Source organism: Lepisma saccharinum, chromosome 1, assembly GCF_977018435.1.
Source record: "Lepisma saccharinum chromosome 1, izLepSacc3.1, whole genome shotgun sequence".
NCBI classification, from domain to species: domain Eukaryota; kingdom Metazoa; phylum Arthropoda; class Insecta; order Zygentoma; family Lepismatidae; genus Lepisma; species Lepisma saccharinum.
The window spans coordinates 170,259,137-170,279,804 of NC_139229.1; the positions used below are offsets into that span (position 1 = coordinate 170,259,137).

Consider the following 20,668-nt stretch of genomic DNA (forward strand, 5'->3'; position numbering starts at 1 on the left):
AGTTGTCGATTTACTTTGGAATTAACATGAAGCACAGTACTTTGGATAACTTGGAGGCAAAAAGCAGCATCTTTGAACACTGCTTTATTGTTAAAGGCAATTGCACGCCTTTCAGTCGGCATTGGTTATTTGGTAGTGACATTACAGGAAGAAGTATCACATACATAAATTTGGTGGGCGAGTGGAATGCTTCAATATATTATCTAGTTTTGGAAATTTACTCTTAGTTAAAAAAAATAATAATAAAGCAGACTAGACTTAGTAGAGAATAGTGAATTCCTTCATTCTATCTAGATTACATTTGGCTACATCTCATAATTGACAAGCACTGTGGTGTGTATTTCTTATCTATAATAATAACAACCCCTGGCGCAACAGCCCCCACAGTCATTGTAGGTTTCTGTGACTGGGTTACGCTACTCATTTGTAGCTCCCCAATTTCCTCACGAGGGTGGGTGGCCACTGGTCCCATGTACAAGCTGAAATCTCAAGCGTAAAAGATGTTACGCTTCCTCCCAGGAGACTCAAATCTGCGCACCTCCCATAACAAGCCCAAAGCATGCCACCTTAGACTGCACAGCCATGGTGTGGGATTATTTCTTATCTATGCTGAACAGTAAATAGTTGAAACAACAAAGATCCTCAGTTTATATGGGGAGGGAAATGGGAGAAGTGTATCTTAATTGTGCAAGAGTAATTTTTTTTACCAAATAAAAGGATTCTAATTTAGTATTAAATGAAACTTCTGGCACATTTCTACTCTTCTCTTCACAATAAGAAATGAGTAACTTGACCACAGGGTTTTCAGTAGCACGATAGTAATAATGTAAATTTTTTCCTGGTTTGGATCATATAGAATTACATTTAAACTCCATGTGAAGACAAGCGAGGAAGGACAGGTGGAACCTCTCATCACCTGATTCCAAAAACTATAACTTCGTAACAAAATGAATTTACAGGATGTTACTGCTGTATCACGACAATTTGTGTGGACTTAACACACAAAAGTGAAGAAATTTGTTTAAAAAAAAGTTTCCGGTAAATTTATCAGAACAGACACTACTATATCATCAAAACACTATGATAATTATAAAGATATGTGCTGGAATTGTTTAGATTATTATAAACTATTTTATTCTGTGTGATAGCTGCAGATAACCCCTGACATTCCACTGACATGATCGGAAGATTGATTTTTCACACTTAAAACATGTTTAAACTTTTCCCATGCTTCATTCTTCCATCCCACCACTGAAGAAAAATTGAAGTAGATCTTTTAAGCCCATAGTGTACGATAGCTCATTGGTGACATATTGGAGATGCAATATACATGTGACTAAGGTAGTGTATGCCATTGGCTAGGCTTCTGCGCTGGGTGAGCGAGGAGTTTTGCGTGGCAGATCCTTGCCGACAGGGGGAGAGTTAGGACTAACTGGACACAGGCTGAGTTTATTACCCTTTTTGGGCCTTCATGGCCTGTTGTAATTTGCCTAACGTTTATATAGTTATTTATATAGTTATGTCTGTCTACCTTTTGAAAATGCTAAAGAGAAATTTAATTTTTTAAGGGTAGGTTGCTCCCGGTCATGTAGGCTGTGGGGCTTTTGGGCAGTGTTGCAGTTGACTCATATAGCCGTTACGTACTGACTTTTGACAATTTAATTGGACGGACTGATACAATTTAATGGGGAGATTATACACTGTTATTATTGTTGAATAAACTAAAATGTTGCTCTTCGGTGTTTAGATGGGTTGTGAATGAACCTTGCGATACATATATAAATGTGGAAAGTATAATCTGATTTATTGATAAATATTATGGTTGAATGAATCTTAAGCTTTACATTAAATAGTTTAATTACCTACTGATGATAATTAACTTCCACTGTGCCAATAATGTAATCCACGTCTCACTTCTTTATTATTTATAAAGAGGAAATAAAGAGACGTACAGGATTATAATCTGAAAGTTTGAATAACAAAACAGGCACGTGTTGTGATTGTCTGTAATATGCTGACACTTGGTATGAAAAACCACCTTATTTTATGCAAGTATTATGGTATATTCAGGGAGGCCCAGGGCTAACAATATTGTGAAGTCTGTTACAAGTTTAGTTAGAGCTGTAAGGTCAAGTTCTGTCAGACAGCTATATTTTAATTTTTTGCCACATTTCAAATAAGTACTTTCATTTTTCAGTTTGAGGCCCCTTTTCAAAGATCCCCCCAGTGTGGAGCCTCTTGGCAGATGGAGGCCTGGAGCTGAAGCCCTCCCCAACCAAATCCTGGTCTGCAAAAGTTTTACATTTGGCATTTGAGTAATGTAGCCTAGTATGCAAGTTTGCAGAAAGTGTGAAACCAACCACAGTGCTTGCTCTAGTTCATTGAAAACCTTCCTTCTCTTTCTACACAAGCAATACTATTGAATAACTTGACATGGTGAAAAAAATTACACCACAAGTAGAATTTGCACCTTCTCTTGTAGACATCACATGCATAGCATTTCTAGTTCTATCTTCTCAGCATCTACTGTCTACTGAAGTCCAATTCTGAAAATAAATTTTGTACTAAAACAAGTCTTGACTTTACTGATCATAATTTTGATGGTGGCAAAATATGACATAAAAAAAGTTGCCTTTGACTTTGAGCAATTTCACTTAGTGAAAAAAAAATGTAATGAAGGCACAATATGTGATTCAGCAAAGACTTTTTCGCATCTACCCTTTGTTAAGTGCTGCAAAATGAATGATGATTTGCATTATTATACAATATTCACATGGCATCTTGTTACATACATATGAACAACATTTTTTAAAAATCTTCACGATACTTTGTAAGTTTTGGTCTTTTAAAAAAAACAATGGACATTAAAAAACGTGAAGTCTTATTTCTTCAGTTGAACGTTCAACAATAGCACCAAAAAGGCTAGTCATAATAAGGAACTTTTGAGACACTAACAAATTCACACTTTTTTTTAACACACACACGCATACATTTCACCCTTTTTTTAAAAAATGTCTGGGCATTGGAGAAGTTCACATTCCTTACACACAGTTACCTTTCAGAACAAGTGGTCCTGATCCAAATCCGCTCTTATGTGGCCATTGGCCAACGTATGGCTGTTCCTTTTAATTGTCGCAGTTTCATACTCCATTGGTTTTGTGAAAAGTTTTGGCGTGGTCACAGGTTTTACATTGGTGTTCACGTTCCCATTGTTGGTCTTCTTCAGTTCCAACATGGGCACAGTAACGTAAGGGTTTTGTTTTGAGGTAATGTAGTGTGGGCTGCTTGGGATTCGAGTGCGCTTCTTCTTCAAGTAGAAGAAAAACACAATGCAAGCCAAAATAACTCCTCCGAGAAACGCCGCGACACAGGAACCAATTATCACATCTAGAGATGAGCCTTTCTCAATTCTGCTGTGCACTCCTAATGGGTTCAGCTCTGGAAAAGAAGCCAGTACTTGAATGTTACCAGAGAATTCGCATTGAAACATAAATAAAATTGCAAATCTTCATGTCTATGCTGATCTTAGCACACATTGCACATAGGCAAGCATTTTTTGAAAAAAAAAAATTCGCTTCAATTTCTTTGTAGTACACTACCTGTGTGTGCTAAATTATAAGAAACTTGTTTGCATTTCACTTCTACTTTTTGCCATTTTAGGTGAATTGCAACAATTCAGAAAAATGTTGTATTATTACACAGTTCTGAGGCTGAAAAGATTATTAATTCTGACATTTCGACAATAGGATCAAAACTTGATCTTTTGAAATAGGATCAAAACTTGATCTTTCGAGAAATTCGTGTTCAATGCTAATATTCGTTTGAATCTCATTTCCTACACAAATCAAACTAATGAAATTGATAGAGAGACAGTTGACTATTCAACACACTAGGCCACCGAGGCAAAAGGTACAGTAAAGGTAAAGTGCTCCCCTGTGCATAGCACCATGCCATGAAGGCATATACACAAATATACACAAATCAAACTAATGAAATTGATAGAGAGACAGTTGACTATTCAACACACTAGGCCACCGAGGCAAAAGGTAAAGTAAAGGTAAAGTGCTCCCCTGTGCATAGCACCATGCCATGAAGACATATAGGGAGCTAGCTTATTTTCTATACATGCAACAATAAAGTGAATCTACATGTGAACAAAACCAGTTTCTGATTTGGCAATTCCACAAGTTCCTCACAGAACTATAAAAAATACATGAAAGATGTTTACTTACCATTTAACACTGAAGTTACACACATTCGAGTCTCTGTATTATGGCCTTGGCATATGAGAGGCCCAGGGTTATTGGTGAGGCATTTCCGTCTACGATGCTGCTCACTGTTGGTGTCGCAAAGAGACCACACAGACCAGTTTTCCCATCCTTTTAAAGCTGAAACAAATAGAACCACCATTATGATATAATTTGTGCATGATGCAGTTTAGGCTAAGATAATGCTTCTTTTTTTCATTTAGAAAACTAATAATAACCTGTGGTGCAACAGCCTTTAGAGCCAGGGCCTACCTACTGACTGCCGGCCTCACTCCAGAGGTGGGCGATCATTCAACCAATTACGGGGTGACATGTGGCCAGCACATCAAACCCCCAGTTGTAGTAGGTGACCACAACTGGGTTACGCTTGCCCATTTTTAGCTCCCAAATTTCCACATGATGGTGGGTGTCAACTGGTCCCATACACTGGCCAAAATCTCAGGAGAAAAGTTGTAATGCTTCCCCCAAGAGAGATAAACCAGTGTGTCCTGTAGCCTGAGCCAAAGCTTGACACTTTAGACCGCATGGTCACAATGTGGGACAATTAGAAAACTAGCTATAAATATAACTAAATATAAATAAATGTATACCATTTGACGACACTTGACAGGCTTTTTACTAGTACATGCAAAACCAGATCAAACAAAATAAATAAAGTATTCAATGGTAATGATTACTGAAACGGGCTCAAGCTTCAATAAAACTGTAACTACTCTCCTCTAATACACTCTCCCTCTCTCTCTTCCCTAGCTAGCTTTCAATACCTATTTACTATTACCTACATCAGTCATTCCAAGAAACTTCCGTAAGTTTATGGAATTACAATGTCTGCCTTACCTGATGCATATACAAATGCAGGGATGTGGATTTAAGCTATTTTGTCTACAAACCTCTTGTCTGTACAACTGTATTTTTATAATCAACATGAAAAATATAAGTTGACATATTGAAATTATTTAATATATAACTTCTAGCATGTGGTTACTGTATTTATTCATACAATTGTATACAAACTACTACCGTATATGGGTGACTTGGGTTTGATTCCAAGGGTGGTTGATTTTGGGCAGGAATTGAAAATTTCAATTACATGTTTATGCCCCTGAGATTCTGAGCCTCGTGTCAATATATCCCTGGGGAAACCCTGAAGGATGAAAGTGGAGGTGAATGTGTGATAATGTGCAATGCACAGAGGACAACTTAACATCACAAAGAATCTGACTTACATTCACAGCTTGGCATCTCGCATGGTTCCTCGCCTTGAGACAATCCCTCACAGCCGGAAACTAGAACATCGTGGTTGTTGATGTTCACGCAGTGTCTGGTCCTTCTCTTGATGCCCAAGCCACAGGAAGCTGAGCAACTGGACCATTCCGCCCAGCAACCCCACTCACCTGCCAAAAGAAGACAATTATCAGAACTTAGAAACCTAATTAATAATTCACGATGGATGTGGTAAACGTGGTTTAACTATTATGTACGTGAAGTTTAGTGTTTCTGTTACCCCCACACCCCCTATACGCCTTCATGGCGTGGTGCTAAGCACAGGGGAACACTTTACCTTTTTTACCTTTTACCGCTTCAGATGACATACCCTTAGTGAATGAAAGCAGCAAGGCTTTGAAATTAATCACAAAAAAAATAACCTATCCAATTGTGCAATGCAGAAACACAAAACTTCACATATGTAATACTAATTAATAATCTTTCAAACATTTCAATAATAAAACAAATTGTTTTGACCCTGCAATGTCACAACTGCATTACACTGGAATTTCAATGTGATTCCATTGATTTTTTTAATGTAAATAAAATCAATGTGGTAAATAAAACTAGAAATTAAGTAAAATTGAAGTTATAACTTGTTGAAAAGTTATGGAAACTGTGGCCTATTATTGACTGAATTCACTGTGCCAAAGCATTTACTAAATTGCCAAGATCCAGGTTTGTTCCTTAGCTGATTTGCTGTTTTCAAGTTTTCAAAATATACAGGGTGTCATTTTAATGGCACCCACAGACCACAGATTCGTATAGAGGACATCAAAACAAACAACTTTTTTCAGTAACATTTTTCTTGTTGGTGCATCGATTCGACGCTACAGCAATTCAAAAAAGACAGTTTTGCCGCCTGGATGCTGGCAACCCAACACAACATTTGATCGTATCTGTGACGTCATTTCCTGAGGCGAAACAATGAATGGCAGTGTTGCAAGGAACACACAAATTTTGTGAAAAATGACAAACTACCAACCACATTATTAGCTGCAAAACGAAGCGAGAAACTCGTCAAGTATACCGAACATCATAGCCTACCAGCCAGATCAGCAATCATCTCGGGGGAAGGGGGAAGTAACCCAACGATATGAGAAATGGTAAAAACCGTATTCAAAATGAAGTGTCAATATCGGATTTTATATCAGCCTACATGTCAAATATCAACAACAATAAATTTTATTGAACTTGCAGCTTACAGGTGGCTGTTTACGCCCAGCTATGTCAATTATATTTGCAAATCTCGTTGCAAGGTTGATATCTACAGGTTTGTGTCCAGATGCCTTGTGGTACTTTTGTGCTGATAACGGAAGTATCCGAGGTTCACGTTGTTACATTACGACTAAAACACGTACAACCACAGTAGCAATCTAATGATTAATCAGTAGCGAATATACTGCCCTCTTCTCAGTTGCAAACTATTACATGTGTATCTGGTGCGTACATAAACACAGTCCTGTATTTTTAACCATTTTTGCCACTTGCCTTATAATGCCCTCCCTGAATATACATTATATTATGTGTTGCTTACCTTTGGAATTTTGAGTTCTTTCATTTTTATTTTGTCTGTTCAGTGTGTCACAGACAACGAGTATCAGAAGGACGAAGTGGATAGACTAATTTATAGATGCCAACTTGGTAGCTAGATTTGCAAATATTTGACATGTAAGCAGAGACAAAATTCGATATGACCACTTCCACTTGAAGTCTCTTCTTTCTACCATTTTTCGTATCGTTTGTTTACTTCCTGTTAGGTTACAGAACGTGTTTTCTTGTTTTGTTTTATGGTACATAATGCGGCTATGTCATTTTTCACAGAATGTGTGTGTTCCCAGCAACCCTGGAACGCATCGCTTCACGATGGGATATGACGTCACAAATGCAATCAAATGTTGTGTGTGGTTGCCAGCATTCAGGCAGCAAAACGGGCTTTTTTGAACGACTGTAGCACCGAAACGACGCACCAACGAGAAAAATGTTACTGAGAAAAGTTGTTTGTTTTGATGTCCTTTGTACGTTTCTGTGGTCCGTGGGTGCCATTAAAATGACACCCTGTATATAGCTTTAGTTAAAAAGTTAGTTAAAAAATAGTGACTTAGTAATAAATACATATATGAGACCAAGTGTCAGCTGTTAACTTTCAGTTCAGAATTCCTCATTATTACCAGAAAAGAGAAAGAAAGTTCATGAACGTCAAAAACTTGGGTTTCAATTACATTTCCCCAACAGGGATTTTGACAAAATTTACATCCTACGAATGTTTGGTAGGTCAATCACATTCCCCTTATTTACCAAAAATCTCACCTTTGCATTTGTGAGTGTTGCATGCACGGCTCACATGAGCAGGCCCTGTGCAGTCTTCAGCTCGCCCCTCACAAGTTCTCTTGCGATGCTGGAGACCTCCACCACAGTCAGATGAGCATGGAGACCATACCGACCACTCAGACCACAAATCCTCACCTTCAGTCTTCCCTGGAAACAAAGAAAGGCAAGTGTTATTCAAAATCGATATGCTAAACTAAAACTAATGTCCACATGCAAAAATCCCTGGATGAAGCACTCTCAGTGGTTTACATTAAGGCTACAAGGAACACTTTCGCACCAGGTGGGCATTTATTTCAATAACATTGAAATGTGAACTGCTATTTAAAAACCGACAAGAGGCAAAAGAGAACATGAATTTTTCCCCACCTGGAAGTGGTTTTACCCGAGTTAATTATTAAGCCAGATATGATATGTGAAAAATATTTACAGGATCCCATGTATTCCTTATGGTGAAGCAACTTCAAGTTACGTGTAATCAAATTGACATTTTAACTTTTCCAACTGCAAATGAAATATTCAGCCTGTTCTCTTTCCGTTCATATGTTTTCTATGCCATCAGAAGTTTGATATTCCAAAGAGAACAAGTAAAATAATGCTCCCATAACCGTAATGCTAAGTTTCTCGTCCTCCTACAACCATCCAGTGGACAGACCTCTCTTTCCTCGGATCGCCACGAGGAAAGGCCGGTGGGGAAGGAGCAGTTTAGGGTCCTTGCATCTGGCTGGACATAAACTGTTCTTCATACTCTTAAGTTATCAGAGTCTGCACAAAGTCTAACCACCGGAGTTTAACATAACTCTTTTGGTAATTATGTTATTAATGCATTACTTAAATTACATCAGCAATTGTCATGGTGTTGCACCAGATTAAGTTACATTCAAGTACCGCACCCTTCCTCGCCGAAGGCTTTAATGTCTTACTGTGTGTAAACAATAGTACATGTACTAATAATAGTAAAAGAAGAGCTTTGTTTATGGAAATTATTAAGTGTTCTACCCATTATCTGGTCACAATTCTACTCAACACTTTATAACTATGATAATATAAAATTTGCATACATACCCAAACGTAAGCATGATCCATCCTTCTGGCAAAACCTCTCCTCCTCTTTCGCTTGGACAATCTTAATCAGAGCCTGATCGATGACGGGTGCTTTGCAGGAGAATCTGAACCTCTTCTCAAGATGTCCACTTACAGTGACATTGGCAGCCAACCAAGGCGTCCACCCAGACATCCGTCTGTTTTCTGGACAAGGTTGCATGTTGCACATTTCATAGTCCAGATTGCAACCAAGGCACTCCTGACCTCCATTTGCTGGAGGGGGATTGTCACATCGCCTCCTCCTGATTCTAAATCCCCCACCACATGGCACTGTGCATTCATCCCAAGGTTCCCAGTCTGACCACTGTCCATCAACAGGAGGCAAGGTTTTAGCTGAAATTGAATAATAAACTTCTCAGTTTGCGTTATGCATTGAAAGCCTTTTTCCTTAAAAGTAATCTTGTGACAGTGGCTCCAAAACAATGCTTTATGCCTTGACCAGGAACCTAATCAAGATCAGGTAGGTTTTAGAATTTGTGACATTATCTAAAAGGCATAATGCGGATCTTTCACTCAATTTATTACTTTTCATCTCTTGCTTAACCTCACTTGAATAATATCATTTAGTTTCGTAAAAATAAAAAAGATGATTAACAATGATACATGCAGGAATCTCAACCAATAATATTAACAAATAATATATGTAACTTGGCACAAAAAGTAGAATTAATTTTCTAATTCAACAAATCTGAATATCTCCCATTAAGTACAAACTTCTTTCGAAAGCATTCATATTAATTTCATAGGTATAATGTGGTTTGATGCTTCATTTAAAAATTTAAAGGTAGTCAATCTGAAGATATTTCTATATTCAACTGTCCTGTCAAGTATTCCTATCAGTCTTCAAAACCTTGAGAATATCAGGGAAGCGACACAAATAAACTACTGATAATTATGATTTTTTTTATGAGTAGCAAGTATAAAGATTCAAGTTTTACCTGGACAAGGTGGATTTGAGGTGCAGTATATTTCATTTCGGTCCTGCCCAACGCATACCCTTCCACCAAATGATGGAGCTGGGTTCCCACACGTTCGCCGTCGAGTCTTCACAGCCAACCCACATGTTTGCGAACAAGCTGACCATGCAGACCAGGAAGTCCACTGCCCATGCTGGGTGCAGTTTGTCACTTCGATTGATAAACCTTCACACTCTTTCCCGCCATTATGTGGAGAAGGGTTGTTGCACTGCCTCTGCCGACACATGCACTTGTCCTGCTCTAGGGGTTCCAGGCCAAGATGGGAACACGAGAACCACTTTGACCAGCTGCCCCAAGCTCCATCAACTAAGAAAAAGAAATTAAAAATTCACGTTGAGAGAGTCAGAAAAACGCATGATTAGAAGTTTGTGAAAATATGATCTTTAGACTGCTTTAGTTTATTAGTGATCTACATCTAACTTCTAACATCTCATCAGCGGTTTACAAAGGAAATTAACTAAATTTCAAAATTGGGTACAAAATAAATAGAAAAAATAATCAAGAAAAATGTCTTGCTTAATTTCTATGTAAACAGTCTTTTACCTAGGCTGACAATGTAAACAATTCTATACTCTTCCTGATAAATATCATGGAGGAAGGCCAAAAATGTCTAGGATAGGAAGAGAGATCCTTAGCATTCTCAGCTTGAGTGGTTTGCTAAGAGTGTATACATGCATTATAGCATCATAAGCTAAGGATTAATTGATACCCAAAATCATATTCCTCCTTGTCATTTTCTTTTCCTTTTCCACAAGTATATAATTAAGCAAATGTGTATAGAGAAGGGGTGTACCTGGTGCGGTCAATATGGGACAACGTGTAACACTTTGGTGCCAATAACCAGCTAGAGGGTTGTGATTGGGTGCAGGTGTGCATTCCTCCTTGAGTTCATTCCACCCACAATAGGGATCCATTGCATTCAGACACACTTCTTTGCTCCTGAATCGGTTGCAATGCTGCACTGGGATGCGCATCAGGTTTTCCTCTGTTCCAATGTACAGGGAGTCCTGGAAGTGAAGAGAAACATCTAAATGTAATATATTGACTAGAAATTTTATTTACTAGAAATTACATTCATAAGTCCATTTAACCAACTCCAGGGTGCAAGTTTTCATTGTGTGGTCAGCACTGTTCCATTGCTGCTTTTTTCTGGCTTTCAGACTGGAAAGCACTACTACTTCTTTTCAATTATGTCCACAATTGTCCTTGCAATATTGGGTCAAAATTTTGAAGCCTCCATCAGGGATCAAACTCAAGAAAGCCCTATCTTCATACAATCATGTGCATTGAAGCAGGAACAAAGCAACACTAAAGAATTAAAAAATATTATAAAATATGGATGGGACAGTTTAATCGGTACTCTTATCGGCATTGGCCGACATAGGTATATCAGTAAAAATTACCAATAATTTTACCAATCTGATCTATAAATGTCTTAAAATTTGTGCCATTTTGTTATAATTTTTATGGATATAAACATACAATTTCCATTCTGTATTCTTCTGTTAATGTAAATGTCTTAAATATGCAGCTGCTTTTGCATTGCAAGAGCTTGGTTCATCCGGAAATATACATTTATTAAGAATGTCAATAAACCAATGTAATTTTATATCGGATAATTAGAATATCTGTTATCGGTATCAGTAAACGTCATGGTAACTGGAAATTCTTGTGATATACTGCAAAATAAGTACTTATACCGTGCGTCCATTTCGATCTGCAGCCGAGAGATCGGGAGAAGTGTGGCGGGCGGCACTGACGGAGATGCCGACATTTGCGGCCTGAAATGCCCGCTTATTTTTATGCACATATGCAGACATTTATATAAATATTGCAAAACGAGCACTAACCTGTGTTATAAGAGTATGGTTTTAATTTTAGTAGCTTAGTGACTGTATGTGCCGATGATTTTGACACGCCCACCTCTTGTGAAACACGGCGTAGAGGTTTGTTTGGAGAACGTTCTAACGCTGCACCAATATCATCGAGTTTTGCTTCGGTTAGAATCCGTCGTTTTTTGCTTAGGTGTTTTAAAATTTAACGATACAGTTTCTCGTAATTTAAGGACAAGATGTCTAACCGTATCTCTGTGTGGAGTTGAAACGCATGGGAATTTCTGTACAAATTACCTACACACGTCTCGACACGAGTTTGTTTCAGTCGGTAACGCGTCTGACTACCATGCTCAAGGTCCCGGGTTCGATCCCCGGCTGGTTCAAATCCGGGAACTTTTCTAACGGTGGAAGCGGCCCCGGCGCCCACCCAGCATCGAATAACATGGGTACCTGGGGGAAACCCTGGTGGGTAAAGGCAGTCAGGGGCGTGATGCTGATCACATCACCCCCACTCACGACCGGATCAAGAAAGTGTGGGGCGTTACCCCCACACCCCCTATACGCCTTCATGGCGTGGTGCCATGCACAGGGGAAGACTTTACCTTTACCTTTTACGTGTCATACATAAAAAAAATCTTTGTTCTAACATGAATCTTGCGGCTGGCATTCCAATCGTCTCACTGACACGTCACACACACACACTACAATAACACAAACAAGTAACTGCAAGTAACCAAGAATAACACTCTTGCGCACAGTACGAAATTAACACGCTCTTGGTTTACATTGCTCGCCACTATATTTACAACTCTGTCTTCATCTAGTCGCGAAGGAACAAAAAACTCTAGCTCGGATATTTCGGATTGCAAGGAAGCTCACGAAAACCATTCACTTTTATCGGTTTCGTCTGCAGTGTAATCCTGATACAGTGTTGCACATTCGAAACCTCCAAACGATTCCCATGGCCACAAAACTCTATCAAGGATATAAACTTAAACAGGACGTTACTGGTCAAAACTATGATTAAAATGCTTTATTATCTGTGGCTCTTAACATCGTTTCTATAGCGTATTTATTTGTGTATATAAGAGCAGAACTTGGATGAATTACAGAAGAACTTTTGCGTGTTATAACACAGGTTAGTGCTCGTTTTGCAATATTTATATAAATGTCTGCATATGTCTATAAAAATAAGCGGGCATTACAGGCCGCAAATGTCGGCATCTCCGTCAGCGCCGCCCGCCACGCTTCTCCCGATCTCTCGGCTGCAGATCGAAATGAACGCACGGTATATGCACGATGAAGTTTATCACTTGTTATCATTTGCAAGTATGAACACAAGAGGGCAGGAAGGAACATGGGATCATTATTGAATGTAGTAAGATAACCATACAGCAGAAATGTTTTGCAATGACAATTTTAGGTTCCAAAAATTTAAGGTTGAATTTTTTTTTTTTTCTGATTCACCTGAGGTTCATCTTGAATACACACTAGCAAATTTATTTCATATAAGAAAATTTCATACCGTGTCTTTGAGAAATTTTATAATCTGGATGGGTCTAATGGCATCTTGTGGATAAGGCTTCCATACTTCTACAATGCAGGTTTCCTGAGTCCGTGGAAGAATTGCAATCTTCTTGATTAGGCCATTGACCGTAGCAACAAACATCACGTGGACAGCTTTGTGAAGCTTTGTTGGAATAATGTCAACAGTTATGTGTGTGAACCTATGAAGAAAGAGAGATTACAAACTTATGGAGATACCAGAAGGTAACTGCAATAATCACCTGTTGACATTAATTCATTAATTGAAACAGATTAAATTAATTTGTTTTTCAAATTATCATAGGTTTAGAAATGTTTTTGTAAGGTACATTGTGAATGATAAAGGTTTCTAATCAAGCTATTAAAAAAAGACAAACATCACAAAATGTATTTACATTACCTCTTGGAGACCAGTGAATACATTAATTGCTGAAACAAACTTCTAGAACTTGCAAGTTACGTATGTTTATATATGCATGTGTGTAATTGCATTAATTAAATTTTATATATATATTATTTAGTGTTGTCAAATGTAAATAAATAATTTCATTTTAATTCTATACACACTACTCACAAAAAGTTTTTAATATTGTTACGTTAGACAATAGGTGATAGAGACGGTTTGGAATGCAACAACACATGGTATCTGTCTGCTGGACGTTCTAGTCTTTTCACCAACATATGCCACCATGCCCATCACCTACTGCCTAATATAACAATATTCCAAACTTTTTGTGAGGAGTGTCTTAACTAAAATGTTGTATTCTCAACTGAAGAAATGTTCCCTCCAAATATGCTAAGTGAAAGAGGATATGATTAATCTTAAAATCCTACTAAACAAAATATGTCATGCTGCAAGACAACATAAAAATTTTGGAAAATTCCAATTTCCTTTTGTATCTGGCTGATCTCATCTGAAAAAATACTGCCACGGTTTATAACATTCAACTTTTGTGATTAAATGACATTCTACTTTGCAGATTTCGTATTATATTTATTTTAATAATTCAGGATATGTACAATATCTTGTGGCTGTGCCATCCATTGCTAACTACATATCTTACTACTTTGAAAATAAAGTTTAAAAGAAATCTTACCTTTCCAATTTTTCCACATACAAAGGATGCTGCATTGTTGGTTGGACTGCACTGTCCATCAACTGGTACTTGGACGAATCAAGAATCTGATGACTCGTGTCTGGTGTTTGGCACTGGAAGTGGTTGTGAGGTGAATGGTGCCTTTCCCACGCTGCTCCAGCATTTGCCTGGTGTTTGAAAGGACCACTGAATGCCATATTGATTGCAGATATGTTGAATGCACAGATGGCAGAACCTGCAATGCTGTTTCTGAAATTTAAAAAAACAGATGAATTAGTATTCCTCTTTCCCAAAAATTCAAAGAGCAAATGGAAGTTTTCTGGCATCATTTCAACAAATTTTGAAAACGTTCCTGGTGGAAAGAAAATAGAATTCACAGTGGAACAACTGTGTCAGGTTTTAATAGCAAATTGTAATGAAATTGATGTAGAGTCACTCACAAAATACATACATTCCCAGGCCAGAGTTCGAAACCAGAGACCCTGGCACCATAGAATATTGTACGAACCACTGTGCCATGGAGGTGGGCCAATAATATAATTAATTAAATGTAGGATATATTAGGTTAACACAAATACAACTTAAATGCTGAAAGTTCCTTGGATAAATGGACTTCTACAAAATGTGAAGACACATGAACCCAGACCCTATCTCCCCTAACCTTGTCATTGCAGTTAACTTACAATTGAGACAACACACACACCTTTGTAGACAAGTACTTTTTGACTCCTGAAGGTTCTGGGTTTGAATTCCAGCCTGAGCATGGGTGCTGGTCTGTCTATAAATTATAGCTAATGATCATTCATTTTCTCACTAATACAATTAACTTGAAGGGGTAGAAAATCAATACAAAATACTCAAATTAAAAATGAAAGCATTTTGAATTGTTATAAATGAGTTTCCTGGTTGCTACAGGAATGAAGAACTCTACATACATGTGACCGACCAATGCTTTAAGAACCTAATATACTTGTTCAAGTTTGAAAACACAATTATCAAGAACATTAATTAAAACCATGGCAGTGCAGTATTTACCTGTAAAACTTTAACTGTTTAATCCACCATCAATTTTAGCTCTCTAAATACAGGGTTATTCAAAATGATTGTCAGGTTTTGTCATGAAACATTTACCATTTATAATTGCACCAATTGATGGAGACTCAAAAGTTTTCTTTTGTAATAGTCAGTGTCCTGTAGTTAGTTATGCATTTGTCTGCTAGAAGGCAAGTTTCACAAGATGCCAGGTCACGGCTCTGATAAAACTTTTTCTGTGCTTCAGTTTCATAATTGTCAGTCAGCTACCACCGGCCCATACACTTCTCTCAAAGTTTTCTTGCAATCGTTATACTCTGGTGCATATCACAGGTGAATGGAATTTGTCGATGGTCAATGATAACTGACTGACTGACTGTGATGAAGCTCAAGCAGAAAAAACATCTTATCATAGTAATGACCCACCATCTTGCAAAAATTGCCTCATAAGAGGTAAATGTGGAACTACAGAATGCTGCCTATTATGAAAGAAAACTTTGAGAGTGTCACCATGAATTGATGTTGTTTATAAATGACAAATGTTTATCATGAACTGCAAAGAAAAAAACATACTTAAACTCCGACAATCATTTTGAATAACCACGAGACAGATTGAGAAAAAAAGTCCCATATAAAAGGCTGATACTTACGGTGGAGTTGAGAAGGTAGCATAAACCATTCCTTCTTCCTCTATGTAAGTCATTCCCTGTATTTCATTGAAGTAAAATGGATAATCTCCAGGAATGGAACAATTCAGGCGAGCTTTAACAAATGTTGTCCAGTTTTCTTTGAGCATAAGCTGGCCCCCTTTGTCATTTTTGCAAACACGGGCAATTCTTGAGTAAATTATCTAAAAATAAAGAGGCTTTTATTTTAAAACCACTTTGAATTTATGATACTCTATGCACTTGTACTTTATTAATATAAAATTTACATAACATTTGTATCCTTATTGGCAATATTAGTACATCTTTAATATTTACTATTATTTAACTCAACATTACTATTTCATTAAGAATTATGTTATTTATGAAATAAAATTTAATCACGAGAGCTTCAGAATTTCACGAAACCATGAATCATTTAGAAAAGGGTTAAGCGTGATGAAACTAAATTTATTATGTTACACTTTGCTTGTTTTCCAGCTCCAAAACATTGTCTCTTTGCCAAATTGCCATTCTTCACTAAAAGCAATAGCTCTCTCGCATACATGAAGTTAAAATGGTGACAAACCTACATTAAACATTAAATTCTTACCTTTCCACAATTTATATACTCGACAGCACTTTCCCTGAATAAGAAGAACACAAAATTGTCAGTCTCAAAAGATCCCACAAACTGAGGTTCACTCAACCACTTGCTGTTATACTGCATTGTCCTTAATATGTCAAGTCCGCCCATCATTCGATAGATAGCTGGATCAGCTCCAGAGAAATCTGTAGGACTCGCTATGTAGTATTGGCCATTTCTTGTCATTAAAGCTGTTACATTGCTTAATGGGTTATAAGGGCACTTGGCAGTGCCTTTCACCCATTCAAGTACATTCCCCATGTTTTCGACCTGGAAAATTAGAAAATTAATGTTATTATACATATTAAAAAAGAGAGAGAGAGAGAGAAGGAAATAGGAGACACCAGACACTGGTTGGTGGGTTTGATTTGGGTGACAATTTCTCCAACCACATGTAATGTACACCTCTCCATTTCTCGCCCATTCCACACCCAAAGACTGATCCCAATCTACCTGGCTCTCAGAGAACAAGGCCTCAATCCCAACAGAACTACAACCTCTGCCTACCCCAAACCTTGGTCATCCATGGTTATCTTCCACCTTGGTTACAAAACAAATATCCTGAGCTGCCTCCCATACCTGCACCCCCACATAGAATTCTGATATCAACTCCTTACCCCTCCTTGTACTTATGGCCCAATATAACCTCCACTTCAATAAAATGAGACATACCCTGGCACCAGAAACACATTTCCAGACAAGCCCAGAATTGTTCTCAAGAGCCCCCTCCCCCGTTCAATCTCAAGGTGCAAAACCGGTCCCATTCGCATCCCCCCCCTCCAGATCCAAACTGTGGCAATTTTACCCTCTGCCCAAAAGGAAATTGCCACACCTCGAACCTCATCTAAAATTCATATCCTCAACTGCAACCTGTAGTGGCTTTTGTCTGGGGGTAACATCCACCACACTTAACCTCAGGATCAACAACCACTGATCCACCATGCACAATGTGGACTTTATTCACCATCCATAAAAAAGCCCCTTTCGTAGAGTGCTTACGAGCAGCGATCATCTACCCTTTACCCCCAATTCACCAACACCTCAGTACGAAAATGCTGGGAGTCATATCATCCATGAGTGCAACAACCACCCCTGGTCCAAATAGGGCCAGCAAGCAACATTTGTACCCAAATCTCCACCTCTTATTTGCATTCCCAGCTCCCCTCCCCCCTTCCAAGCAACACACCCATCCTACCACACACTCATTTCGACAATCCTGGCGAGAGAACTACGTTTTTCTGTATCAACTGTATCTTCGCTTTGGACCTGGCAACCTTGCAGCTCCAACACTTCCGTCGTCTGTTATACATCCGAAGAAGATTTGAAAATTTGAAAGATTTCCACTGACTGGTGAGGGTTTTCTATTTCCATTTCACTATACATATATACACACATACTGAATTATTAATATAATAGTATAGCATATGTCTTTTTTCAATGTATATTAATTTTATGGGGTTTTATTAGAAGTAAATCTTTAATGTGTGTACCCGGCTTCACCTCTTCACAGATAAGATTTCAAGTAAATGACTACCAACCATTTTCATACAGTTACGTTGCTTACCTCTCTCCACGAGCACTGAGGTGAAAACGCACTTGTGCCACACGTGAAGACTCTCTTCCCATTGATCAAGAGCACTTTAATAAAATTATGACAATTCTCTTCCGACTGGCCTTTGTTCTGACAGAGAATCGCTTTATCAGACGGTGCAGGCCATGGCGCCGTTTCAAGCTTCACCAATCCCCGAACCGTCAGTCTGTACAGAGTATCTCTGAAAGAAAAATACAAGAGTTTTAGTAAATCTGTACAGTCTTAAGAATGCACTTTTTTTTTCTTTCTTTCAGAATTGAGAACCCAGTTTACCTTTCGAAATTTAATCTAGCAAAATGTATTCTTAGGGCGAAAAGCACTCCAGCTTAGTTTTAGATTTATCTCAATAATATGTCCCCTTAACTGATAAATAATTCTACTCATTATTAACAGTCATATGACGCTCCTTTGGTCTGTTAATAATATAAGGGTATTATATAGCACAAATTACTCAGGTCGAAACTGATTGCATTATTGCTTCTTATTTCTATAATGAAGTAAATTTAAATATTCAATACTTTTTTAATGCAACTCAAATGTTATTATTAACTATTACTCCAGGTGGCAATAGTTTCCACTATTCAAAAACTAATCTTGAATTGAGTTTTATCCAAAAGCTACTTCAAAAATTCCTAAACCAAATAACGATGTTCTGCAAAATCGCTCGACTTTCTGTGCTCATTACATTCATTTCATCAGACTTTGCTCTTCGTATGCTTTGGTTTAGTAATAATTTTGCATTAATTATACAGGGTGTCATTTTAATGGCGCCCACGGACCACGGAAACTTATAGAGGATATCAAAACAAAACTTTTTTCAGCAACTACGTTGGAGCGTAGTTTCGACGCTACAGTCGTTCAAAAAAGCCCGTTTTGCTGCCTGAATGCTGGCAACCCAACACAACATTTGATAGCATTTGTGACGTCATATTCCGTCGTGAAGCGATGCGTTACAGGGTTGCCAGGAACACACATTCTGTGAAAAATGGCATAGCTACAATCAGCCACATTATGTACCGCAAAACAAAACGAGAAAACACGTTCTGTAACCTAACAGGAAGTAAACAAACGGATAGGAAAAATGGTGGAAAGAAAATAGAATTCAAGTGGAAGTGGTCATATCGAATTTTGTCTCAGATCGCATGTCCAATATTTGCAAATCTAGTTACCAATTTGGCATCTACAATTTAGTCTATCCACTTCGTCCTTCTGATACTAGTTGTCTGTGACACACTGAACAAATGACAAAATAGAAATGAGAGAACTCAAAATTCCAAAGCTAAGCAACACATAATATAACGTATATTCAGGGCATTATGAGGCAAGTGGAAAAATGGTTGAAAATACAGGGATATAAGTAGTAGTAATATAAGCTCTCCGACGACTGTGTTTATCTATGCACCGGATACACATGTAATAGTTTGCAACTGTGAACAGGGCAGTATATTCGCTGCTGATTCATTATTAGGTTGTTACTGTGGTTGTACGGTTTTAGCCGTAATGTAACAACGTAAACCTCGGATACTTCAGTTATCAGCACAAAAGTACCACAAGGCATCTGGACACAAACCTGAAGATATCAACCTTTCAACGAGATTTACAAATATTTGACTTGTAGCTGGGCGTAAACAGCCACATGTAAGCTGCAAGTCCAATAAAATTTATTGTTGTTGATATTTGATATGTAGCTGAGACAAAATCCGATATTGACATTTCATTTTGAATACGTTTTTACCATTTCTCATCTCGTTGGTTCACTTCCCCCTTCCCCTGAGATGACTGCTGATCTTCTGGCTGGTAGGATATGATGTTCGGTCTACTGGACGCGTTTCTCGCTTCGTTTTACAGCTAATAATGTGGTTGGTAGTTTGTCATTTTTTACAAAATTTGTGTGTTCCTTGCAATCTTGCCGTGCGCTGTTTCGCCGCAGGAAATGACGTCACAGATACGATCAAATGTTGTGTTGGGTTGGCAGCATCCAGGCGGCAAAACTGTCTTTTTTTAATGGCTGTAGCGTCGAATCGACGCACCAACGAGAAAAATGTTACTGAGAAAAGTTGTTTCTTTTGATGTCCTCTATACGAATCTGTGGTCCGTGGGCGCTATTAAAATGACACCCTGTATAATGAAGACAATCCCATAATTGGAAAAGAAAGTTTTCAAAGTTTTGCTTGTGGTTTTGCACATAGCGACAAAAAATGTTTGGAATGAGGATTGGTACAGAGACCGAGACATAGTGTCCGACACACTACACACACATACACTATTTCATTGAGAACATACCTAAACAAATTTACTTTACTACTTAGACTTCTTCATACATGCCCACAAACTG

General features: G+C 38.0%; 1 protein-coding gene across 3 annotated transcripts in view; it reads right to left on the bottom strand.

The window, feature by feature from the left end:
• Positions 1-3,009: 3,009 nt before the first annotated feature.
• The window catches only part of Sema5c (Semaphorin 5c), a 113,389-nt gene continuing 95,730 nt past the window's right edge, over positions 3,010-20,668 (bottom strand). For all 3 annotated transcript variants that reach the window (XM_083142462.1, XM_083142470.1, XM_083142479.1), the window contains exons 4-15: positions 18,307-18,514; positions 16,710-17,012; positions 16,103-16,302; positions 14,421-14,669; positions 13,304-13,505; positions 10,737-10,950; positions 9,905-10,249; positions 8,928-9,299; positions 7,845-8,012; positions 5,495-5,662; positions 4,233-4,388; positions 3,010-3,438 (exon numbers count right to left, since the gene is read on the bottom strand). In XM_083142462.1, coding sequence (XP_082998588.1) covers positions 3,059-3,438; positions 4,233-4,388; positions 5,495-5,662; positions 7,845-8,012; positions 8,928-9,299; positions 9,905-10,249; positions 10,737-10,950; positions 13,304-13,505; positions 14,421-14,669; positions 16,103-16,302; positions 16,710-17,012; positions 18,307-18,514 — 2,965 coding nt within the window. In that variant the 3' untranslated portion in view covers positions 3,010-3,058. The remainder of the gene's footprint in view (positions 3,439-4,232; positions 4,389-5,494; positions 5,663-7,844; positions 8,013-8,927; positions 9,300-9,904; positions 10,250-10,736; positions 10,951-13,303; positions 13,506-14,420; positions 14,670-16,102; positions 16,303-16,709; positions 17,013-18,306; positions 18,515-20,668) is intronic.